Source organism: Chenopodium album, chromosome 10, assembly GCF_948465745.1.
Source record: "Chenopodium album chromosome 10, dcCheAlbu1.1, whole genome shotgun sequence".
In the NCBI taxonomy this organism is placed as follows: domain Eukaryota; kingdom Viridiplantae; phylum Streptophyta; class Magnoliopsida; order Caryophyllales; family Amaranthaceae; genus Chenopodium; species Chenopodium album.
The window spans coordinates 63,326,929-63,352,294 of record NC_137843.1 but is presented as its reverse complement, the minus strand read 5'-3'; the positions used below and the strand labels follow the sequence as shown (position 1 = coordinate 63,352,294).

The following is a 25,366-nucleotide window of genomic DNA, read 5'->3' as shown; positions in this document are numbered from 1 at the left end:
AAACTAAAGAAACAAAGTTGCTTTTCTTTTTCAAGTTTCAACCTTTGCAGTGGCAAAAATGCTCACAAAGGGTAGTTTAGAAAGATGTTTTGTGCAACATTTCCCATCCACACAAGCGTAATTTTCAATGTACAACCAATTGTACAAAGTAATTGTTTTACTGAGGGTATTTCTTTGCCCACGTGCTTGTACCTTATGAATTATGACTTATGAGCACACAGGTACAAGGTGCAAAGCACAATCAGTTGTATGAAGACTCTTGCTGATGTTCAGAGCTCATTCCTGTTTCTGAAATACAAAGTACTTGTATTAATTATTGCCTACTGTCATTAGAAGCTGTCACTTCCAAGGTGAAGTCTGCATTCACTAATAATATACTGTTTTACACATATCACTAACCAACTCATACAATTCTACACTTGATAGTTTGCTATAGCATTCAAATAAAATGTAGGAGACCGTCAGCTGATGTTAAAACCAAAGAGGTAACACCACCTATACATTTGCATAGTTCATAGAGCACAATTAATTTACCATAAAAGCCGCAAGAAAAGAGTCATCGTAACCACATCTTAGACTTGCTAATTTTTAGCACATTACATCTGGATTTGGGAGTATATAAAAAGACTGGCTATAAAATGAATGTAATATTTTTTCTTGTGCGCACGTGTTCACCAGACTTTCAGATTACTCCTGTACACAAATCAGAAAGACTTTGCCTCAATTTCATCGTGGTTTCATAGGAATAGTATTTTCTGAATTTCTTTTTCGGATACGTTCTTTCGTGATAGATGATAACATATCAATGTCTAAGCAATTATGTAGACTTGGATTCTGCAAGCATCTTCAATACTTATACAGCTCTTTAATCACACCTGTTGACAAACAAAAATATACACCACATGAGACTCAGCACAAACATCAAATAAGATTATTAATTTCGTCTATTACGCAGCAAAGCACAACAAAAGAATCAACACCCCCACCTCACCTCAAATGAAGAGGGAGAGGTCGAGGAGTAGCAAAAGGGGGAGGATGAGAAAGAGAAAATCATGGGATAACCCTGAGATGCGATAAATTCACAAGGTACCCTTTTTCTTTAACTTTGTAACCGAGGAACCTATAAGATGATGCATAATAGAACAGCATACATAGCTCTGGAAAACACACACACACACATGAAAAAAAAAAGAAGTCACCATTCTTATAGCTATAGGCCTGTAGCCGACTGGTAAAGTGTGCACCGTCAACAAATGAAGAGTATAATGTGGACAAAAGTGCACAAAGTTGAAGTTAATTAATGTTAACTACAAAAGGAAATTAGAGGACTGAACACACTGTACGAAACATCAAATGCTCAAGCTTGAGTATACATTTGAGCACAGTTAAGGAAAAGGAAAAAATGGCACCCTGTGAATTTCTTGAATCCACATCCATAAGCCCATAACCCAAGAATTATACCAAAATATACAAAACAGAATTTATTTTGAGATAGAGCATATTGCTAAATTCATCCAATGCTGGGAAACAGTGATTAAAGACCATTCAAGTTCAACCAATTTTTAGTAATGCAAACAACTAGGAAACCGAGTAAGAAATTTATGGAGAATAAAAATCCTATCATGAGCAAATGAGCTTCTACAGAACGCAAACCCATAACAGATAATAGAACCTTTTCAGAAGTCATTCTCACCATTATCTGAGGGACTTTTAGTAGCATAAGTGACAGTGTGTAGAGAACACAAGAGATAGCCAAAGCCGCAACTATGTTGTTCGTTAGCCTTTTGTCATCTTTGCTTGGAAGAAATGCCACTTTTAATGTATTAGTTAATTCAAATAGCCTATATGAAACCTGCACACATTTAGCATACACAATGAAAAGTGTTGAAAAGGCATACAAACAAAATTAAAAAGTAATTAACTTACTGCTACATAAATGCTAGTAACGAGCATGAAGTTCAGCAGCGGGTAATCTGGGATAAATGACAGCAACAACTTGGGTTGTCCATCAGGCACACTAGATCTGAAAATGGAGCAATGGACTGACTTTATTATTACTTTAACTGAGTTGGATAATGAACTCCAAGACTAAACAAAATGGGTATAGAAATAAATATGGACTCTTCAAGGCCATAAAATGAGAATAAGCCGGAATGGAGACAACATTGCATGTAAATGTCAATCTCAAGCAATTCACCAGATAATAATTCCAGCAGATAACTAACATATTACCAATATAAGATGATCAGTGTGATACCTTAGCCATATGTGAAACTGGGATATGTAAGTCTCCAATGTGATTTTTCCAAGCCATCTGCGAAACCAAAATCAACCACAATTAAGACTGCAAAGACCACCGATATCACGATATCATTACATTGTATTCCAAATTTAACCATACATGGGTAGTCTTGAAGGCTACTTACGCAAAAAGTGTTAACGAGTAGCTTCGGAAGTGCTGGGTAACATTCCTCAAGCATATGTAGACACTGATGACAGAAATTACGAAGAAATCAGGATTTCAAAGTTAAGGTTTCAGCAATTAAGGTTACAGATAGGGTAACTGATACTTACGTAATTGGGATCCACGAGGTGTAAGGATGATACTTATTGTATGTAACCTTATCTAGCTTGTATATGTGCTCAAACCAGATATACCCTACCTAAAGGTCAGAGTGAGATTATGTCATCATCCCAGCTTTTACCAACATAAAGTTTCTTTACAATAGATGGCCAATGATACAAATTAGGGATATTACCGACAGAGAGCTAATCACGACAGCTGCTTTAATAGCTATTTTCCGTTTCACTTCTGCTTCCTCCAGTTTCTCCATCCACCGCTCAACCTGTAATAAAAATATTTAGAACTTGAGACATGAAGGGCAGCTCAACAGCCCAAAAGACCTATAAATCAATATAAACTATCCAAAAGTTTCTAATAAGTAATGCCATTTCCATACCACAAGACTAGTGAAGTTGCTTGTAGAAATGGGAGGAAAAGGAAAAAGAGCTATAAAAGAGAAAGATAAGTAATGAACTTCACCATGGGGTGATAATAAGCATATATCATTCCAATTATCCATATGTAGCGATCAAGGCCTGAGCGAAAGTGCCATTCATACAAGATAGGACGATTTGGTCTTGCAGGATCAACATAACCTTCAGTTTCAGAACATTTGTTAGATCTAGAGAGTCAATATGAAGAATAAATTTAAATTGAAGGCACCCATTTTAGACAAATATATTTACCAAGAAGAAAAGTGAATGGGCTCCAGAGCAGTTCAAACACCCCAGGTATTTCCCAAATCAGTATAACAGTCAGAAAACAAGCACCCATTTTTACAGCCATGATCCATCCAATCTCATTATATTTGTGCAGAATGCCAAGAGCACCATAAACCATTAGAGTAAAAAGAGTATGCATTGGGCATATGTAATACAACATATAACTGTTGTTTAGGACTATGCAGCAAAATATCACCAAGAAATTGAGCCGCCACATCATCTGCTTGTGCAGAACATAAATCAGAAGCAATTCAACAAGTAATTATCGCAGATTAAATATCCCAATTTAAGCGAATCACACCTGAGCAAACCTCACAAAGCTAAAATCCTTGCGGATATAATAATAGGAGAAGTTCCCGAATCCAGTCATCCATACATAAGCAGCAATGAAAACACGGATAGCATTATAAACCTCAGTAGCAGCAAAATAGTGGTACATCAGAAAAAGCACCTGCCAGGGAAAATTACAAATGGCTGAGAATCGAAGAAAAGAACCCATAAGATGAGACAATACCCCATAAATCATTTTCTACTGAAGAACGTGCATTGAAGGAGGATATAAAGCCAACAGAAAATAAAACTCATTTAATCATACAAAGAGGAACAATCAATGTTAAGAGGAACAAACCTGCATCCAGCCTTTCCATTCTTCAGTTTGATGCCTATTCAGATAAAGAATAGATTTTCCAGAAAATGGTGATCTGTCCGTATGTATTGTAAATGATGTAATAGCTGCAACAATAATAAGTAGAAAGTAGAGAAACAAGAATAGATCTCGATTGTAATCCTGCATCCAAAATTGACAACAACGGATTCAGAAGCTAAGGTCAGATCTAGAAATTGATAGAGGTTAAAATAAATAAATAAAAAAAAAAACGAGAAACTACATGCATATTAAGTATTTACAGATAGCAGTATATAACTACATGCATTAAAATTAGCCACTCCGCCTTCTAATCTAGTTTCTATTTACAATTTTACACTTGTTTAAGCAAAAGCATAACAAGATGGAAGGAGAGTACCTTTTTAGATTCACCAAAAAGATTTGTACGGTCACAGAAGTAGAAGTAACCCAAAAAGAGACCGAACTCAGACCTGAACAAAACTCAAACAAAAAATTCAATCTACAATGACCACCTGTCCAAGTCTTAATATACAAGAAGCACAATGAAAATTCATTTACTCACATAGCTCTCAATGTCAACCGATTATCAAGCAAGAAAGTCTCGTCCATTAAAAGAAACCTGAACACATAAGACAGTGACTCATCAAAACAAAGTAGAACGCAAACTTCTGAAACAACTCTTTAATTGAGAAGAAAGCCAATCTTTGAACCTTGAGATATGATGCATGAAAGATTCATTTCGAGCTCCCAAAGGCACCGAATTTGTTCCTCCGCCTTCCAGCAAAACAGCATTCTCATTGTCCTCAGTTGCACTTGCACCATTTCTAATCTCAACCAGATTGACTTCAGAATGCCTGCTAAAAGAAAATAAAAGGCAATAATATTTATATATACAGTGATGATAACCCAAAGAGTAGCATTTAACCTAGCAATTGGCAAAATTTGTATCAATAAACAAGCCCACATGACAAGTTCACAATATTATTGGGCAGGTATACAGCACTCACAGGTTAACACCCATACAACAGGACCAGGGAATTCAGATAATAACACTCTTTCCCCTTGCATATAAAGCTATATTTCACACAAAAAAGTGTTATCATAACATTCACCACAAACTAAATACCTAAACAATTTTTTATACTTCCAGAAAGATAAGACTTGGCCAGATAAGTGTATGAAATGTTGCAGCCTGATAAATACTTGGAAGTTTCTCTTTATCAATAGTCCTTGACCTCAAACACTAGAAGGGAAAAAAAATCACAAGACACCATATTCTTCCTTAAAATCCAACCTGCATTAGAGTCTAACATCAACAGAAGATCGATACAGAGTTGAACTTCACTGAAGGCTTTACTTGGCATAGATAGTAATTTCTTGCTGCATGCCAAAAAATCCATATATCGTTGCTGGCTAGAAGTTCTCGTTATTCATATATGTAACCAAGCTATTTCATATTGTCACTAGTTTACATTTAAAAATAAAAAAAAATAAAAAAAAGAAATAAGTATATAAATAAAACAAACACATGGATTACAATATCAATTCAAATCCTACATATTCCATTTCAATTATAGTGGGTCCAACACCGGTATATATGCCCTCAAATAACTTAAACAAAGCCAAGAATTGGAACTCACGCTTTGGAGATGGTAGACCTTTTTCTATAATCCAATAATTCAGAATATAGCCATGCCACAAGAACTGGAACAAGTCCAAGGACAAATGATACCTGCAAGATATTTTTCAGAAAGCAAAAACAAATAAATAAAATAAACTGTAGTAACAGAAAGACAAAAAAATGTCAGGAGGAAAAAAAAATGGAGACTGAACTAGGTCTCAACACTAGTGATGTGATCTTATTAGTGTCTGTTCTACAAAATCAAGTAAAGTGGAACTCAACATGTTGCATAAATTAAAAATAAGTGAAGCAACCCTCCTTCCACCCCTACCCACCCACCCACCCAAAAAAAATAAAAAGCCAGGTAGAATATGAGGCTTACAGCATTTGCCTTGTCATTGTTTACCAAAAACAATAGTTTTAAAATAGAAATTTGGAAGTTATCATCTATCATCCCATTACTACACCTTTGCTACATTAAAACTACTCATCCAGATCACATTTTCCAATAAAAACTTATTCGATAGAAAATCACATCAATGTAGAATGTGTGCATAACCATATGAGATATGTCCATGCGACCATACCTACAGTAAAATAGTAAATTATACAAATTCGAAGCTAACTAGTCACATACAAAGTCATACTGTGCTTGACACAATAGATGGAGCCTAACTTGTGACCGCAAGATCGGATGTATGGGAGTGTTCATCAAAATATGACACAATATTGCTTATTTTTCCCACTAATTACCATCCACACCCAACTATCCTCTTTTTACTAGGTACATAATTAATGTCCTATATTGTACTTCGTACTTGTTTCCATTTGTCTCCATCTCTAATTTTATAGGCTCTCCTTGTAGTAGGCCTAGTAGCAATAAAAAAAAAAAAGTTTACATTTCAATCATATATTCATACTGCTACTGTTTCTAACAATTCATAGGTTAAATATCTAAAATTCACAGTTGTAAGCTTTTATTATAAAACCTATAGTTCCAAGTAATTGTTGTAATATACTAATATATACAAGTACTAATTTATATTATTGAACTTTCACAAGACATATTCCAGCTATACCACTGATTTTCCTCAATGTTTCTACATTGAACATCAATCGAATACTATTTCCTCGCAAATTTGAATCAAACTTTGGCATCATCACACTAACATATTTTACCGAGAAATTGAATATTAAGCTAACATATGACAATAACACCAACCAATACGATTTTTCATAAATTCGAATCAAACTTCAGCATCATCACACTAACATATTCCACCGAGAGAATAAAACATTAAGCTAACACATCACACTAACATCAATCAAATACACTTTCCTCGCAAATCCGCATCAAAAATTCGATATCATCACACTAGCAACAATGATTTACGCCTTATCCTCTAAATAATAAAACCTCAATCAAAAACTCAGATTCAACAACACAAAAAGATCGGAATTTCTACGTACTTACCACCAATAACACTGCAACAACAACATTTTAGCGATCAAATCCAATACAGCATAAAACTCAGATCAAACATAAAATCATACAAAAATTAAAATTAAAAACTTCCAACATTGAAAATAATTGAACCTGGCCAGGTGTAGCAGGATCATGAGTCGGCATTATTCAAATTCTTCCGCAATAATATTCAATAGAAAACGAAGTTTACGAACAAATTAGACACAGATTTTGTCGAATCAGTGAGAGTGAGGACGGAAATGTAGTAGCATTGAAAGTAATAGGAAGAGTAGAATGATTGGAGATTAGAATTTGGGGGAAGATCTGACGAGATTTGGGGGAAAATTGGAGAGAGAAAACCCTAAAAATGTGTGTCGGTCATCAGCTTAAGAAACGCCGGGAAGATGGAAAGAGAGATGGGGAGAGAAAAACGCGGATAAACAGAAGAGGGAGAAGCAGAGTAAAAAATGCTGAGTTGGCAGTTGATCACGTTTTCTAATCTTTTTTCCCCGCTAATTCTTACTTCTCTTCTTTTTCCTTTTTTTCTTTTCTTTTTGAGGTTTATACCTTTTTTTTTTTTTTTTTTTTTTAAGGGAGTTTATACACTAGTTCGTCACAGATTAAAGCTTAACGATTTTTTTTTTTTTAATCTTAACGATTTTTTTTTTTTTTTTTAAAATAAGAAGAAATAACATTAGGAAACCGTCCTCACGAGGAAAATCCCTAATGCGTCAGATTGAAGTATGGAAGCTAAATTAGAGCTAGTACAATAATTAATTAACATGAAATCTGCTACTAAATGGCCTACATTTGCTATCTAATCTGTTGCATGGTTCGCCTCTTTATACACGTATCTATAGACTATGGGTTCGTGTATTTGTAGATTTTATTACGAAAACAGTATATTAGTAAAGGAAAATTTGTCACCATTAATCCCAACTTTGCTCCTTCCGTTGTTATTAATCTCAACTTCAATTTATTTTCGATCAATCTCAATTTTTTACCCTATTAATTTTTATCACCTTGAAACCGATTGAGGAGGTAAACCTTGCTAACTTGAGATTAGTTGTACACATGTCGCAACCTGATTGGTTAAAAAGTAAAATAAAAAAATTCCCCAACCATCCCTTAGCCTTATCATCAACCACCACCACCAACCTCCCTTCCTTAAGCCCCAGCCGCCTCCTCCCTAACCCCACTCTCGGAACCACCAGGGGGGTGGTCGGAATTAGACGAACCACGCCTCCTCCCTGGCCCACCTCCGACGCACGCGCACTCCCTTCCCAGCCCATGACTGGTGGAAAACCTACCCTAGCCCTAAATGGCAGTTTCCTCACCAAAAAACAACCCCCTCTCCCCGAAAACGACCACCAAAATTGGCCTAAAACGGCTGAAATCGGCGGGTTTTGGGGCTAAATGGTTGATTTCAACCCTAAACAGGCTGATTTCGATCGTTAGTGGCCGATTTCGTGGCGAATGATTTCGTTTTGGACGTTTAGGGCTGCGAGAATTTGAGGTGGGTGGGTTCCGGTGGTCGGGGATAGGAAGAGGCAGGGGTTGCTGCCTGCCGAAGGTGGCAGGGGCTACCACCTGGTAGGTAGGGTTAAGATTTAATTTTTTTTTATTTTTTTATTTTTTAATTTTTTTTAGACCTGTCTCGTGTTGTCACGTGTTTGGTAACTTGCAATATCAAGTTAGATGACTAATTGGGGGTGATAAAAATTAGGAAAATTTGCCGGAAATAACACCACCTTTCACCGATCTTCCATAAATAGAATGACATATGGATTATTTCAAAATGGAACAACCTTTGACATATATTTGCCACAAATGGAGCGTGACATGTTGGTAACCGCTTTAAAAAGTTATCAGTGAAACGTGTCACAATGTCGTTGGTCAATTTGTTTGACAATTTTGTTTTTCTTTTTATAAAATTTTTAATAAAAAAATACTTAAAAACTAATTAAGAAAACTGAAATTTTTTTTTTTTAAAAAAAAAACCATCCCCCTTGTCGGCAGGCGGCAGCCACTCGACCACCACCTGCTCTCCCCCTCTCCACCCCTGGCCTCCGGTCTGAGCCCTCTACCCCCGGCGACGGCGCACCTTTCCTGACCTAAATCCCGAACCTACAACCCCTCCCCCTCCCTTGAACCACCTTCCTCCCACTCTAAAACCCCCTCCCTGCCCTTGAAAACCCACCTCTCCTCACCGCGCGGCCGGCCAGCGCCCCAACCCTTTCCCCTGTGCCGGCGAATCCATTACGCCCCTCCAGCGCCCGTCTCCAATCCATTCCCCCCTTGAACCACCACTCGAAAACCTTAAAATCAAGTGGTGGTTTTAGGGTCATTGAATTTTCGGGTGGTGGTTCAAGGGGAGTGGATGGGTAGTCGGAGTTGGGGTCTGGGTCAAGAGAGTGCCGTAAGCGCCAGGTAGAGGCTCTAGCCACCAGCGGGTTTGGGGAGGGGGATAGCAGGTGGTGGTAGGGTGGCTGCCGGCAAGGGGGGGTTTTTTTTCAGGTTTTTTTTTTTAATTTTAAATTTTTATTAAAGAAAAATGTTAAAATAAAATAAATAAAGTTTTAACCAATCACACATGTGACACGTGTCAAAAGTAACCTGTAAAACATGTTATAGGTTTTTTGGTCTATTTTCGGCAAATTTGTATTAAAGGTCGTTCTATTTTGAAATAATCCATAGGTCGTTCCATTCTTAGAAGGCCACTAAAAGGTCGTATTATTCTTGGCAAATTTTCCTAAAAATTAATAGGGTACAAAGTTGGGAGTGATAGAAAATAAATGAAAGTTGTGATTAATAATAGCAGACGGAGCAAAGTTTGCATTAATAGTGGCAATTTTCCCATTAGTAAAAATAACAAAGTACAAATTATTTTATATAGTCATGAAATCTTTGTCATTACCTTTCAAAAAGACTGAAAATTTCTTATACAGTATAAAATTAAGTTGATATATTAATACTTGAAAGAATTCATCTTTCAATTTAAGATATGAAACTATCATATTATTCAATGTCAAAGTCGAAAACATTGCAAGTAAAAGTGAACGGAATAAAAATTGCAGAGTACTATGTAAATTTGTCACTCTGTTGTACCAGTTTTGTGAATTTTAGTTATGATAAAACATAATGTGTAATCTTGTCAGAATTGTGGGTATTTTACATAATGTCAGTTTTTAATAATTTTTACTTATTGATAATCACACACATTAATCATTAAACTTGTGCATAGAATCATTTTAGGCTATAAAAATCACAACGGATTTTGACCTAAAAAGTGGCAGCCAAGCCTAGATATCCTTTGGGCTTTCCCATGTACCACATATCTCAAAGGCAATCTCAAAGGGGTGTATTGCCATTTTAACTAGTAATATGGGGTTAAAATTGTAAAACTATCTAGAATATCATTGTATTCAAGTAAAATCAGAAGAGCATCAATGAAGGAACGAAGAGATTCAATGGTGAAATTAAACTCGACAATCGGCTTCAATGGAGGAAATTAACATTGATATCCTTTGGGTTAACCATGCCCTATATTTCTACATTTTTCTTAGGGTTTTCGTTTAATTCACCGCCGGAATTATAAGGGTGATTGTTGTTGGTTTACAAGATGAAGTAATATATTGGGAAAGGAGGAGGAAGAAAGATATGAAAATGGAGGGGAATGAAAATAGAGCAAATTATTTGGTGAAGAAGAAGACCCAACCCAAAAAAAATAGTACATTAAAAGTTGTAGTATAAAATATTTATAAAGTTCTTTATATTAACCTATTTGCCATTTTGAGATACAAATCTTGTATCTCATATTGAGATATTGGAGCTCCCTCCAATTTAACAATCTAAACTACAAAACTTTGCTCAAGCTTGTGACTTTGATTTTCCTAAAGATACCTACCTGCTATGCAACAAAGATATATAGGCAATCTAGCTCTACAATCTACATGATTCAAATTAGGAAAATGTGAACCATTGCACTGCATTGCGAACGATCTTCAAGTATCACAAAATCATCGCATGTTGCCTTCGCGCAGGACATCAATCATGTTGTAGATCTGTTTTGTTGCCTTGGATTGCACCTGTATGAACCACATTTTTTAGTCCTCGTCGATTTTTGCAGCATTTTTACAGCCAAAAATTCAAGAAAATCAAGTTAGCAACCTATTTTCATGCCAGAAAATTATGGAATATGTTTAGAAACTACAAATTTACAGCAAAATTATTTAAATTGATATGCCAATACAAAAAGTTCTAGATTTTAACACAACATCTATAATATACTCCATAGTCCGTAACGTCCCTGGTACCATACTTGCCCACCACTGAAAATGAGGTACACCTCATTATAACTAAACACTTACCCTACAGCTCGTTGAGCCAAAAATTCAAACTAGTAATTGATCCCCACCTCCATAATACGGAGTAGCATAATTCAACAATAACACCTTATACAACTCCTGAACCAATCTTCCCAACCACCCGGAAGAAGGAATAAAGATTTCCCCAAAACTATAGAACTCCAAATATTAACAACAAAAAGATTTCCCCAAAGAAAAAGCACTTGCTCGTTGAGCTTTCATCAAAACAGAGAAATTCCCTTTCAACATAATGTGCATTCTTCTAACATCACAAGGACGGAAGAAAAACACATTATGCCATTAAAACATCACAAATAAGAAAAAGATCACTACCTTCTTCGCCAGGAAAAGCACAGCATCGACGGTACCCTCAGCATATATAGACCTTCCACACACATTATGCTGAAACTCAAATGATACCCTAAAGAAGAGACCAAAAAGCTCCAAACTCTTTAGTAGGAACAGATAAAGCATAGCTTTAAAATAGGTGGATGAGATAGGTGTAAATTTACGTTTGGTCGGGAGACGTTAAGTGGTACATGTGGAATGCATGACCAGAAACGTGTTCTTTCGGGACACCAACCATCTCAACTTGCAACTCAGGATCCCGTATTAGTTGTATCTGATAAGAATATGAGTGAAGGATTAGGAAAAAAAAATCACGTTATGATCAAATAAAGCTGTTGAAGACAGCAACTCAAATCACACAAGGACGATAGATGTTAGTGCCTCTAAGAAAGTTCCAACCCTCTATGAAATTTTTTATATACACCCGGGTGCAACACAAGGTTAATTTGTTCTTGATTTGATGATTAAATGAAAAACAATCATCAAAATAAGAACAAAATACTCATGGGTGCACCGTACACCCGGGTGTATATAACAAACTCTTAAACCTCTAAGCTAGTATCAATACTATATACTAGAGTAATCACCAAAAATATCTCGTAAGTACATGTATCGCGTTCCTGCCAAAAAAAAATTTCTTTTTTTTTGCCTTAATATATAATATGATAATTTATTTTTAAAAAAAAATCTATAGGCTAAAAACCCAAAATATAGAACAATAACGTACAACAACTTTAAATAAATAATATACTTTTCTTTGCTTTACATATAAATAAGAAAAGATTAAAAATAACATCATAGTAAATTAGTGATTTTTACCCTTTAAATTTCATAACCAATTCAACTGAAGTTTATAGAAAATCACCAAACTAAAAAAGTTTTAATTATATGAAGTATATTAAGGGTCTGTTCACATACTGAACTGAGCTGAACTGATTAGAGCTGAACTGAACTGAAATGAAATGAGCTGAAATGTATATTTTATGAGAGAAGGAAATTAAGAGCTGAACTGAACTGATTGGAGCTCGGCTGAACTGAAATTAAGCTGCAATGAACAGGCCCTAAGATTCGAAAATCTTTTATATTCTCTTGAATTTTCATTCATTAATCTATAAAATGAAATGTTCATTTCATACTAAAAATATGGATTCCAACTCAATTTTAAATTCATAATTTGTCAGCTAACTACAAGGCCTACAACAATAGAGATACTCTATATTCAGTGAATATCTGAGCCTCGGGCAAGTAACTAGTAAAAATAAAAAAAATTCAGTGAATATCCGAGCCTCGGGCAAGTAACTAGTAAAAATAAAAAAAATTCAGTGAATATCCTCGGGCAAAGAACTAGTATTGCAATATAAGAAATAATATGTTGACTGAAGCATAAACCTACTATGATTTGGCAGTTAATGATCATACAGCTGAAGAAAACAATATACAGAAAAATACAAGAAGAAAACACCAATAAAAGGTTTTCCACAAATTATCAGTTTCTAAGCATCTTATATTAATAAATCTATGAGCAATTGCAAGGTGCACAGAGCTTCAGGGAAGATCAGGCACAAAAAGCATTCAGAATTAAACTCCCTCCTAGTGTTCCTACCTAACAAAGAAGCACGGAGATTTAAAAAATTTAAGGTAGCAAACTACAGTATAGACTTGTCTCCCCCCCCCCCCCCCCCCCCCAAAAAAAAAAAAAAAAAAAAAAGGCAAAACAGTCCCCGCACCCATAAAACTGTAAAGCAGAGGTGACAAGGTCAAGGTTGAATGGTTAAATAAGTGAATATGTATGTATGTCAAAACATTTAACAAATCCATTAAACCTGCAAAAAGAGGCATAAAGAGTCACAATCATGGATGGTTAGTAATGCTAATTTCTCCATGTGAAGGTAATATACTATTATCAAAAAAGATGATTTGAATTTTCCTAACCACCCTACTGTAATCAAATAGTCATCCTAAGGTTTCACTACGGTAGTTAACCCCTGTATACAAGAGAGTCTAACCTGATCCATATCAAAGTCCACTCCAAGTTTCTGAAAGCATGAGATAACAGCTTTAGCAGTCCCAGATGCATCCTTTTTGTTGGCTTGATGAGACTCCATGACCTGGTATCAGTCATACCCAATATTAACTAAGCAAATAAACCATGTCATCGAACTGAAAATTATGATATAGAATCAAACTCATAATTGGCAGACAACACTCAACCGTATATCAGATACAAATGCGATGTGACACTGCTCGATTATGATTTTTTTCAGATTGATCAGTATATCTACATTCATCTTACAGCACTAAAAACTATCACAAATGAGTTTGCCAAGACATGCGCATGATATTGAAATGGAGACTGCTCCATCCAAACAGTTAATGTAACTTTCTAGTCAGACATGTTGAAAGCAACTCATAAGGTACTATTTTGTATGCATCAGAGAGAGCATGATGAGAGGAAATACCTGAAGAGAATAACCAGAAAAAGCTCCAGGGAATTGCTCAGCCATAATTTCCATTGCTGCAAGAAATGCTACGACCTTGAATAGCCAAAAGCCCAAAAGTGTAGATATTCAGTGATGAGAACTGCAATAGATAATTTGAAACTGGCTTGTGATACAGGACTATAAATGAAACACCTGCTTTCCCATCTGTGGTGATATAACAGCATAATTCTTTGAGTCCTCCACAGTCTTACGAAGTTTATCCCGGTCTCCACCAGTGGTTCCAATCACAAATGGCACCCCAATTTTGCAATACAACTCTGCATTATCTGCATACCAAATTGTCCAAAATGATTAATAAAACTAGAAGGTAATTACAAATATCAAAGCATGATTGGATACTTCTCCAACAATAAAATTATCAACGAGCCCTCCATACATTGAAATTTTGAAATAAACATAGCAACTTGGAGTCTAGCTTAAAATTATTCAACAATCAGGCCATAACATTTATTGATGGTACATTTATATCAGAGTTGCACTATGATTCTAGGGTGGGCTAATATATATATTGATCATGCATTCTGTAGTTCTCCATCTAGCTTTACTGTTGACCAACGAAATTGTTGCACATCAGTAGAGAGCTTGGCTTGAAGTTTTATAGGTCAAATCCACATATGATAAGAAAAATGAATAAATGTCATGACCTTGCTTAGTATAACATCTTAGATAAATATGATGAATGTTTCCCAGCCTGTTTAAGACAACATCGTAGACAGATAAAATAGGAGGAATGTAACCTCACCCCTTAACACTGAGAGAGGCCTCATACCCCCCAAAATCCATCCCAAAAAAAAACTACCCTGAAAGCTCAATACAGAAAATATTTCCTGGATAACGAAGAGTTACATAGAAAAAAAAATGCACAAAGTATCAGCGATAAGCAAAAACTCCATTTCCATATATTTGTAAAATGACCAAGCCGAGACATGATAAATTTAAAAAATCCAGTGATCACAAGTTAATTATCAATTAAATTAGTCAAATGCAATATAGCAAGGGAAAGAAAAAGCAAACTCTTTATTTTAATAGCACAGAACTGACAAAATGAAGTATCGCACATAAGATAATGATTGAATAATGCTGGTCAACAAAAATGCATCCACATTAAAGGTCTAAGCCTTTAATTTACAGCCAATTACTTACAATGGGGTTTCTTAATTTCCTATTACCAAGATAAAGTTAGACAGTGTCAATCATCAAACAGTTGCACCACATTAATTATTTATAAGCAACAAGAAACAAAGATATAAATTACAAGTTTTCATATGTTCTCCATACCATTTACTGCAGTCGGCACTGTATAATCTACCACAATCAGCTCAGGATATTCATCATAGACAGAGGCAAGGATATCTTCTCTTTCTAAAGGACCGTGGACCTGAATTTCTTTATCTCCTACTTGGACAAGCTGCCCACTCTCCTCCTGTGCACCGAATGATACAGGAACAATATGAAGTCCAGCATTAGCTGCTGCTTCGATAACTGCCTTTCCCATTTTGCCCATGCAACTATTGACCTATAATCAAAGAATCACATAGAACAAAGTTTCTAAGTAAAAGCCAGCCTAACAGAAGCACATGATGTTCTTACAACCAGAATCACTTAAAAGTGAAATGCCATATCTAACAACAGCAATAATGACTATATGGTTTGTCAACTTCTGTCAAATTGAAGCATATCTTTGGTTTCTTTCAGTAGCTCAAAAATTGTAATTAGTAACTGACCACAAACTGTTATAGTTAATAGGTATATGTTTTCTGGCATCCAACCATATTATTCTAGATATTAAGACATAATTTGATGTGAATAAGTTAAAGCCCATGCCATAATTTATAGTAGACCATTTTCACTCTGCTAATTAGTCACAGCCTCACAGGTGCATGTAAAAAACACATAAATGGACAGGTATCAGAATTGGTATAACTTTAACAACTTCCTCTAAGATACAAGGATTGTTAGATAAGTATGATGGGAAAATGTATGATTGTATCCTAAGATCAACCAACCAACCAACGTCTTCTAGAAGATTTATACATCAAACACTTAGATCATTTACAACTAAACCAATAAAGCAAAGGATCAGATCAATGCTAGCCAATTGATTTAGAATTACCAAACAAGATAGAGATCAATCTAGCTGCGGAATCAGAGAACTTAGCTTACACCTAAGATATCAATCAGAAAGCTTCATAGAACAAACAAATAAATTGACCTCCAGCAAGGGTGAGACTGAAATTTCAAAAAGACAAATAAATAAATCGCAAGACACAGTTAAAGATTGTCAGCCATAAATTCAGCCCCGTGTCTCGTACCTTCCCCTCCCCCACCCACCCCTCTCCTTATGCATCTTGAAAAGCATTGATAATTCTGTGTATATAGCCAATTTCAATCAGCATTTACTTTCATTCATCATACTCTCATAATTTATTAGAGAGTGCACAAATATAAGTAACAAGCACGGGGAAGCAACAGAGACATACTAGTGAGTAGTGACAAACACAATAACAGTTTAGTTTTGACTTGATAAAAATTTCCATTCAGCCAATAAATTTAACAGAAGGGAAACACTAGGAAATCAAACAACAGTGATCAGGTTGAATAAGCTATTGTATGACTGTATGAGTCACTCGTATATAGAAGAAAGGAATGGAACAATATACCATTTTGCTAATGAGATAAATGTGTTACGCGTATAATTCAAGTCCTGATAAATCTGTACAAAACATTGCATAGTTTGTACTAATCAATAAAACATAGACAACCAGGTTTACGTTTCCGGGCACGAAACTCGTCAATTTTGACCATCGATTCCTCAAGCAATATAACGATTTGCGACACGAACACACTCCAGCAAGATTCAATTCAACATGACAGCAAGTTTTAGAATCAGGAAATGAAGAACAGATAATCAAGAGAATAGTAAAGAGTTTATACCATAACAGGCAATCCAACATCTTTGGACTTGATAGAAAGATTTTGGACATTAGGAGCAGGGCTACTTGACATTACAACTGAAACAAACGATCTACGCCCATTCTCAAATCCAGATTTTCTGATTATATTCCCAGAAAATCCACCAAATTTGCATTGTGAAGAAATACTCACATTCACAGGAACTTTTACTACAAATGCCATTTATATAAGAATAATCTGCACCAAAAAAAACAAATACCCTTTGTAAAAATGCACTCTTTATAAGATTATATACAGCAGAAATGACTATATATGGTTGAAAAAAAAACAAATCCAAATCTAATTTGTTCTTACAAATGCAAATAGAAAAGAAAAAAAAAGCCCTAAATTCAACTTTGGGACAGCGCAAGGGGAAAGAGTGAGCAAAGAAGCAAAGTAAGACAGGAAAAACTCTCCAATGGTGAGACTTTGACGGATTAAAGTAGGAGAGAGTGTATTTTTTTTCCAAAGGATAACAAAAGTTGCTAACTTTAAATAGTCAACTTTTAGTCTCAATTCACAAAAAGTGAAGCCTAGCCTTTTATCAATATTATAATATATTCAGCGCGTTTCTGGTCGGTGCAGTAAGGTGCCATATCAGTAACCCTTTTAGTAACCCCTCTAGTAATCTCCCAGACAAAGTAACCCCTGACTGACTTAGTAACCCCTGACTGACTTAGTAACCCCTGACCGACCTAGTAACCCCCGACCTAGTAACCCCTAACCTAGTAACCCCAAGTAACCCCCAACCGACCTAGTAACCCCTAACCGACCTTGTAACCCCTATTAACCCCAAGTAACCCCTAACCGACCTAGTAACCGTTAGTAACCCCCTACCTAGTAACCCCTAACCAACCTAGTAACTCCTAACCGACCTAGTAACCCCTAGTAGCCCCCAACCTAGTAACCATTAACCCACACCCAAACCCACCGTAACCACCACCAACACCAACCTTTCTCAACCGCCGTCCTCAAAACCTTAAACTCCACTTCACCACCACCAACTCCCGTGCCACTAACAACCATTAAAATTGTTAAAAAAAAAAATTAAATCGAACAAATACCTTAATATAAATATTGACTTCGAATTTCACTTGAAATATGGCTAAAAAGGCCAAATTCAGCCTTAAAACCTGTAGCTTATTTTTCGGCGATGAAGTACGAGGAGCTTCTTTACCCCCTGCTACTGCTGCTCCATTTAACTTGTTTAATTTGAGTGGGCTAACTAGAGAAGATGAAAATAGGAGAGAGAAAGAGGAAAGAGGAGAGATAGAAGAGGGTTCATGAAAGGAGTGGGTTTAGGTGGGAAGAAGAAAAGTAGAAAGAGAATGGGAGATAGAGAAGAGAGAGAAAAAAAATAAATAAATAATATTGCGGCTGGCCGTACGGTGCGGTCAGCCACATATGAAACTTTGCCTAATATATTTTGTAATTTATTTAAATTTTATTTTATTTTTATTTTTTGAAACACTTATAATATGGATTTGGTGGGCCATAAATGGGAAAATGACATTAGTATACTTTAGATAGTCACACCATTGAAAAATTAGATTTCACATAAGTTGGTAAATTGAGAAGTGAATTGGGTATCACCATAGGAGGTAAAAAACAACTCATTTTGTATTTCAATACTTAAAGTTGAGTCTCACTAATGGATATAGTCTAAAAGCACTCGCATTTCTAAGGAAAGTTTGAATTCAACTCGTAACAAGGCCTTGTTCACTCCCTTATTATTGCTTAATTGACAATATTTTTATTAAAAAGAAATAATGTTTTTAATTAAAAAAAAATTATTGTTTAAATTAAATGCCATAAAAGTTTATAGGCTTTATTCATCAGTATGTTTTTGTTTCTAACTAGTTTTAAACCCGTACGATGTACTACTGTTTGATGTATTATAATAATTATTTTTGTATTTGTATTTTTGCTTAGTATTTCAATTTCATATAAGGATTGTACTCCGTAGAAAATATTTTAATAATAGTGTTAAATAAGTACTCCATATTAAAAAAAAACAAACTACTAAAAAAAGCATTTTTAAAGTAAAACATAGTAAAAAGTCTATCAAAAAATTTTCATACACTTTTTTTAAATGCAATTAGTAAAAATAGTTTTATTTTTTATTTTTTTTTATTTTTATTTTTTTTATGCAATTAATAACCATAGTAAAGGCATGATCAATTTTCATGTATAAAGTTAGTTTGAAAATTAAAGTATTTATAAAGGCATGAAATTATTTTTTTTGGTCAAATATTTTTTTTAATCAGAAAAATCAAGTAGAGGACACATGTCTTTCCAACTTCCTGTTTTAAAATAATAGTATAGATTTGTAGTTGTACTTTGTAATTTTTTTTAAAAAGAAACTAAAAGAAAACTTAAAAATGTATAATTCCACATTCACATACAACAAATTTTGGCTTATATTCTTTTCCTTGATCGTTTATTAGCCTATCGAATACCATCACAATATTAATCCACAGCCCAAGTTGATCTGGATCACTTTGGACCAATAAGATATAACCCGCACCGACCCTAACCCAAATACCAAATAACCAGGTATAGGTATAGTTATGGATAATGTCCAGTTGTATTGTGTTGGAATGGGCTCGATAGAGATGCGACATTCCAGCCAAATTGTGAGCCAGTCCATTCACCTTGGCCCGACATTCTCAGCGCTCGCTTTTGCAATACTTTTCTTTCACCAATCGTCGCTATCTACAAAACCAATTACCAAACAAACCCAAAAAATGCACATCAGTACTAAACTACACACTGATAAAAATAACAGATAACAATACATAATGTTAATTCATTATACGTTTTTTTTCCAAGTATAAGCCAAAAAAAAGTAATACGAGTACATCATACATGTTCAATTACCAAGTATAAATGTACAAATAAAACAAAAAAATATCTGTCTTATCCCAAAAGTTGGGACCCATGCTGTTTAACAGTTTCTTCAGCAAAAAGTGAATGCCCCACAACTATAAGGTTAGTTGCACGTGTCTTTCAGCATTCTCGCTCAAAGATATTAATTGAAAATTTCTTCTAGGTCAATATCATTAATGTATTAATAGGGTACTTCACAATTCACATTAACTAATTAATTGATCACAAGTTTTCAAAAAAAAAAAAATTAATTGATCACAATATTGTACTTTTGATTATACCCAACCCTTTGAGGTATTAGTATACTGTGAGTCTAACCTATCCCAAGTCATATTGGCTAATAACACACTTCATAGAACCGAACCACCTCAGATTGAATGGCTTAAACCCTTTGAGAGCAATAATGGGCTATAACGGGTTGTCATCATTCTGTTCAATGGAACAATGAGTTACCGAGTATATGTTGCCATGTTGGGCTGCCATCAAGGCCAATAACGGTCCGTGTCATTGGTTGGAATCAACTGGGCACATAACCTCACAAATGGTGACTACTGTCACAAAAAATTACAACATCCCCCATCACAGTATAGCAAATGAAAACAGGCATGTATAGTCAAGTAAGGCAACCACCGACGATGGTGCAAAATTATGGAATGGCATAACCAGTAAACTAAAGTTGTATAAAAAACAGATCATCGGAAATTGAAACATTAACATAAAAAAGCCTAACTTCCACCCCTCTAATCTACCACGAACCTAACACTACAGAAATTAAACAGAGTTCATAACATCATGTATCAGATCTAACGCTGAGAACAGTTCAAGGAGTCATTCTACTAGTATGCACTTTTTTTTTTCTTTTTGAGTCTGCACCATAATGACATTAAATGACACCATGATGATCATAATACAAGGATGACAGAGAGGATAAAGAGAGAGGGATTGACTTACATGCCGATGGGTCAAGCCTCCATCGGCATTTTTCCAAAGAGTAACAGAAGCCAAACCCCACAGTCCTCACCACTACCGTTTGGGTGGTCTTTCATCATCATCTCCATCATCATCACCAGAATCATCCTCTTCACCTGACCTTTTGCGCTTTGGTGGAGCCTCAACTTTCCCATCCTCATGATCATCATCATCCTCATCATCAGTATCTTCTTCGGTATCTTCATCATCACCATTCTCTTCAGGCTCAAAATCAGAGGCATCCACCTCATCTTCGGCAGGAGCAACAGGGCGAACAAGATACCCGGTATCAGGCTCCTATATAATCAAGTTCAAGAATCAGTAAAACTTTAAAGATTCACAGAAAGATGACCGAAACAACATTAACCATCACCCTCCGCAAATTCAGTGTTTACGTTGTAAAAAATCGAGGATCACTCGTGAGCTCAGACTACCTAAACAAGCTACACCTTAGTTGATTTGAGGACAATATACACTAGTGAGTCGTCTTTTGCTTTTAAAAGGTATGGGAGTGCCACCCAGCCAAAAACTCAGATTAAAATAATCACATAAAAGCATATCATCAATACTTAAAACTAACTTTTTTTTTTAGAGGAAATCAAGACTTAAAACTTAATTTATAGTCTAAAACAAGATTACAAGTATTGATAAATATGGTGATTTGATTAATTCCCACCGGCTACACCAAATATTGAGTTGATATTACATCCAAAAGTAATCATTGCTTACTTGCTTAGTTACTCTGTACATATAATTAGATCAATACCATCCAACACAATATTTAATGAGGCTAAAAATGCAAAAACTCAGAAGTCATGGTAAAAAAAATACAGAATTACAGCTACTATTTGACTTTTACCACCTTGATTAAGAAATCTTACCAAACACTATCAACAATCAACACGCCCACACGACTACATGAACAAATCAATAAACGATATAACCCAGAGACACAGCATAGGCCAGATTTTAAAAAGCTCTCACCAATAAATGACCAATCTTTAAAAGCCAATGAATCCAAAACTCAGCCCCAAAACTTGACATCAAATGAGTTTTCATAAATCGGTCGCAATCAAGCAAAACATCCATGTAAACCTCTAATGGTGATTGCAAAAATAGATCAAAAATCTACGGACACGGAACATTTACAACATTACTTCATGAAAATTCCTCTATCTAATCTCAAATTCCACAAACAAATGAAAAATAACAAAAATCGCAAACAAAAGTAAACTTTAAACCAAAATACTTTTTTGCAGATCTACCCAAAAAAAAAAAAACAAAATTTAGAAATTAAAAAAAAAACTAAAATTCATAAACCCTAAGTCTTTATAAATAGACAGTAAAATACTCATTTTGATTTTTGACCACTACCAAGTACAAACCTCGAAATTGACCAAAACGCCCTCCAAACAGTACATAATTCTGATATATGCATAGATCTACGCTACAAAGCCGCAGATCTAATAAATTAAGCTCCAGTAAACCAGAATAAACAGCAGAACACATAGAAAAACAACATAAACAGCAGAAACTTCTGGAAAAAAGCATCTAAAACGAAAAAAATCACATATATATTAAGCATAATCGTCACATAAAAACGCAGCACGTCAACAGATCTGACAATAAAATCCACAAAAAATGCTGAAATCAACATAAAAATAATATAATTATCAGAATTTTGAAAATAATCCAGAAAATTAACAAACAAAATTATACATAATACGAATTTTGTTACCTCATCATCGTCATCACCGTCGTCGTCATCGTCGTCGTCGTCGTCATCATCGTCATCAGCATCATCATCATCGTCTTCATCATCTACCGAGTGAACTGCGGGAGTATCAGAAGACGGTAGACCTTCTTGCACTGCATCCTCATCACCTTCATCATCGTCGTCGTCATCATCATCTTCTTCAGAACCATCATCAGCATCTTCTTCTTCCTCGCCGTCAACCTCTTCTTCCACAACTTCCTCCTTTTTCTGGCCGTTAATGGCGGCTGCGACCTCCTTCTTCGCCGCCTCAATTTCTCTCTCCTCCTCCATCATCATCTTCATGGATACAATTACAGAGATTTTTGGGAATTTTCCTTTTTTCTTTTTTTTTTAAAAAAATTATTTTTGGGGGAAAGCAGGGGAGTGAAGAGAGAGAGGGAGAAAGGGAGAAACAGGGGACTAGGGGAGGTTCGAACCAGTAGCAACTCTTGGGTAAGTGTGATCTCAGCCGTTGAAAAAAGAGGAAAATGGGATTGATGACGTGTAAGAAGATCGGACGGTTGTGGATTGGGGATTAGGGATATTTTGTGTATTTCTGAAACTCACGTGTGATACGCGTGCGTGGAAGTTAGGGTTGAGGGCTTTTTTGATAATTTTGAGAGGGGTTTGATCTTCTACAACGAGGTTTTGCTATCTCGAATATTCCTTCGAAGCTATGTCCGTACTGAAGGAATCCACCATTTTTATTGGGCTTCTGTACTAGTGAGATAGTGGGCCGTCAGTTGGTTTGGAAGCTTTGGGCCTATTGTATGGCTGTTGTTCTACTCGATCTCATGATCCAATTTGATTTGTTCAAAAATATCGGATATCTAAAAATTTCAGGTCGTACAAAATATTCACTTGGATCCGATAAGTTAGTACGAGAATAAGTTATTGAATTAAGGTGAATTGAATATTACTTAACTAGTTAACTTAACTAATCTAATTAGATGATAAGTACACAACAGAGGCTAACCACAAAATGGAGTAGTTGATGAGGGATGCATTAGCGAGATCACTTGCAATAGCAATAGAGATAACTGTTAAGATGTATATAATACTTTGTGTAGGAGATATTTATATGCTGACTAGGATTAGTTTGTTACACTTTCTGCTTTGATCGGAAAGTTTGTTACATATATTTTCTGTAATAATTGTTGTATTATTAGCCTGTAATACCTCATTATCAATCTGAGTTATCTTTACACAAAATATTTCTTTCCTGAATTCTATCTCTCTTACTTCTCTCTTTAGAATTCTCAGACTTCATCTAAGAATCTTCTCATGGTATCAGAGCAATTCCTGGTTGAATTGTTCGATTGATTGTTTGTTTTTCTGATTTTTGATTTGATTTTCTTCTCAAATCAATTGTTGCTTTGGAATCAGAGATTTGTTCTTTGATTTTCTTGCGATTTTTCGATCGAAATTGTTCTTTGATTCTTTTGATTTTCTTCGATTTCTTCTTGATTTCTTCATATTTCTTGATCTTGCGATGGCTCCAGAGGTTTCTTCTCAACAGAATAACAATGACGTTAATCTCAATGATCCTTATTTTCTGGCTAATGGCGATCATCCTGGTATGCAGCTTGGAAATAACATTCTCACTGGACCTAATTTTGTTAATTGGTCTTGAAATGTGAGAATACCGTTGATTGCGAGGAACAAACTGCAGTTTGTCGATGGATCTCTTCCTTCTCCAGGTACTGATAGTTCAGATCATCAAAATTGGGTACGTAATGATTACATGGTAATGTCGTGGATTTTGAACTCTATGAGCAAGAATTTGCCTGAGAGTTTTATGTTTGTCATTTCTTCTGCTGAATTGTCGTCTGAGCTTACTGAGAGGTTTGGTCACACTAATGCACCTCAATTGTTTGAGTTGCATCAAAATCTGAGTTCAACTTCTCAGAATGATGATAGTATTGCAGAGTATTATTATAGATTGAATAGAGCATGGGATGAATTACAGATCTTGAAGGTTTTCCAAACTGCACTTGTGGTGCCTTACATCAATGTAGCTGTGGTATTCTTAAGAAGATTTTTGAGATGGATCAGCGCAGGAAGCTGATGCAATTGTTGTCGGGGCTTGGCAAACAGTATGATCAGGTTAAAATGAACTTGTTGAGTGCAGATCCTTTGCCTACTATTAACAAGGCATATCATACTTTGCAGCAGATTGAGCAACAGAATAAGCTCAATCAATCTGTTGCTTCCATTGAAGTGAATGCTATGAATGTTTACCATAATTCTATGCAGCCTAAGTTGTTTCCTAAGCCTGTGTATCAGCAGAAATGTGATGTTTCTAAGAGGCTTAAGAGTGAGCTTGTCTGTGATCACTGCAAGAAGAGAGGTCACAGTGTGGATGGTTGTTTCAAGCTCTATGGGGTTCTTGAGTGGTATACTACCTTGAAAGGAAAAGGTGCTGCAAAAATGGCAGCTAATGTGAGTTATGATTCTGGAATTCTTGGAAAGGCTCCTATGGATTGTGGTGAAGTCAACAGAGGGTTTTCTGCTGTGAATTTAAGTGCTGGAGGCTCTTCTATTGTGAATTCAAATGCTGGAGTAGACTTCAACACTGCTGCTATGTA

At 35.5% G+C, this 25,366-nt stretch overlaps 3 protein-coding genes across 5 annotated transcripts; all 3 read right to left on the bottom strand.

Annotated features, from left to right (window-relative positions):
• Window positions 1-343: 343 nt before the first annotated feature.
• On the bottom strand, window positions 344-7,395 carry LOC145564604 (protein REDUCED WALL ACETYLATION 2-like). 2 transcript variants are annotated; one of them, XM_081624876.1, is made up of 16 exons: window positions 7,129-7,395; window positions 5,551-5,642; window positions 4,621-4,767; window positions 4,473-4,529; window positions 4,308-4,380; window positions 3,914-4,072; window positions 3,587-3,736; window positions 3,250-3,505; window positions 3,044-3,159; window positions 2,760-2,846; window positions 2,575-2,663; window positions 2,427-2,489; window positions 2,258-2,314; window positions 1,927-2,023; window positions 1,694-1,852; window positions 344-875 (listed from the first exon to the last, which is right to left on the bottom strand). In XM_081624876.1, the coding sequence occupies exons 1-16, from the start codon at window positions 7,159-7,161 to the stop codon at window positions 870-872; spliced, it is 1,641 nt and encodes a 546-aa protein (XP_081481002.1). In that variant the 5' UTR covers window positions 7,162-7,395; the 3' UTR covers window positions 344-869. The 2 variants fall into 2 exon arrangements, with proteins under 2 accessions (XP_081481002.1, XP_081481003.1); XM_081624877.1 differs by having other exon boundaries at window positions 4,621-4,764.
• Window positions 7,396-10,753: 3,358 nt separating this feature from the next.
• LOC145564603 (4-hydroxy-tetrahydrodipicolinate reductase 2, chloroplastic-like) lies at window positions 10,754-17,615 on the bottom strand. Its single transcript, XM_081624875.1, has 9 exons — window positions 17,480-17,615; window positions 17,147-17,362; window positions 15,491-15,728; window positions 14,345-14,478; window positions 14,171-14,245; window positions 13,718-13,819; window positions 11,876-11,985; window positions 11,697-11,784; window positions 10,754-11,084 (listed from the first exon to the last, which is right to left on the bottom strand). Exons 2-9 carry the CDS (start codon window positions 17,345-17,347, stop codon window positions 11,016-11,018), a joined length of 1,017 nt encoding a protein of 338 aa, XP_081481001.1. The 5' UTR covers window positions 17,348-17,362; window positions 17,480-17,615; the 3' UTR covers window positions 10,754-11,015.
• A 1,999-nt stretch (window positions 17,616-19,614) lies between these two features.
• LOC145562894 (uncharacterized) lies at window positions 19,615-23,195 on the bottom strand. 2 transcript variants are annotated; one of them, XR_014094466.1, is made up of 3 exons: window positions 22,761-23,195; window positions 21,005-21,319; window positions 19,615-19,879 (listed from the first exon to the last, which is right to left on the bottom strand). XR_014094466.1 is itself a non-coding variant. In XM_081623317.1 (2 exons), the coding sequence occupies exons 1-2, from the start codon at window positions 23,079-23,081 to the stop codon at window positions 21,077-21,079; spliced, it is 564 nt and encodes a 187-aa protein (XP_081479443.1). In that variant the 5' UTR covers window positions 23,082-23,194; the 3' UTR covers window positions 20,713-21,076. The 2 variants fall into 2 exon arrangements, 1 of the variants encoding a protein (XP_081479443.1); XM_081623317.1 differs by lacking the exon at window positions 19,615-19,879 and having other exon boundaries at window positions 20,713-21,319; window positions 22,761-23,194.
• Window positions 23,196-25,366: the final 2,171 nt, after the last annotated feature.

What these genes read in the sequence shown, in the direction of transcription:
- LOC145564603 (XM_081624875.1), bottom strand. Translation starts at nt 17,347, where the DNA reads ATGGCATTTGTAGTAAAAGTTCCTGTGAATGTGAGTATTTCTTCACAA. An exon ending in ATGTTGGATTGCCTGTTATG is followed by an intron (nt 15,729 to 17,146) that starts GTATAAACTCTT and finishes CTTTGATTATAG; the next exon opens with GTCAATAGTTGCATGGGCAA. An exon ending in TTTCTGGTTATTCTCTTCAG is followed by an intron (nt 13,820 to 14,170) that starts GTATTTCCTCTC and finishes GACTGATACCAG; the next exon opens with GTCATGGAGTCTCATCAAGC.
- LOC145564604 (XM_081624876.1), bottom strand. Translation starts at nt 7,161, where the DNA reads ATGCCGACTCATGATCCTGCTACACCTGGCCAG. An exon ending in CAGTTTCACATATGGCTAAG is followed by an intron (nt 2,024 to 2,257) that starts GTATCACACTGA and finishes CTCCATTTTCAG; the next exon opens with ATCTAGTGTGCCTGATGGAC. An exon ending in TTACTAGCATTTATGTAGCA is followed by an intron (nt 1,853 to 1,926) that starts GTAAGTTAATTA and finishes AAATGTGTGCAG; the next exon opens with GTTTCATATAGGCTATTTGA.
- LOC145562894 (XM_081623317.1), bottom strand. Translation starts at nt 23,081, where the DNA reads ATGAAGATGATGATGGAGGAGGAGAGAGAAATTGAGGCGGCGAAGAAG. An exon ending in ACGGTGATGACGATGATGAG is followed by an intron (nt 21,320 to 22,760) that starts GTAACAAAATTC and finishes TTGATTATATAG; the next exon opens with GAGCCTGATACCGGGTATCT.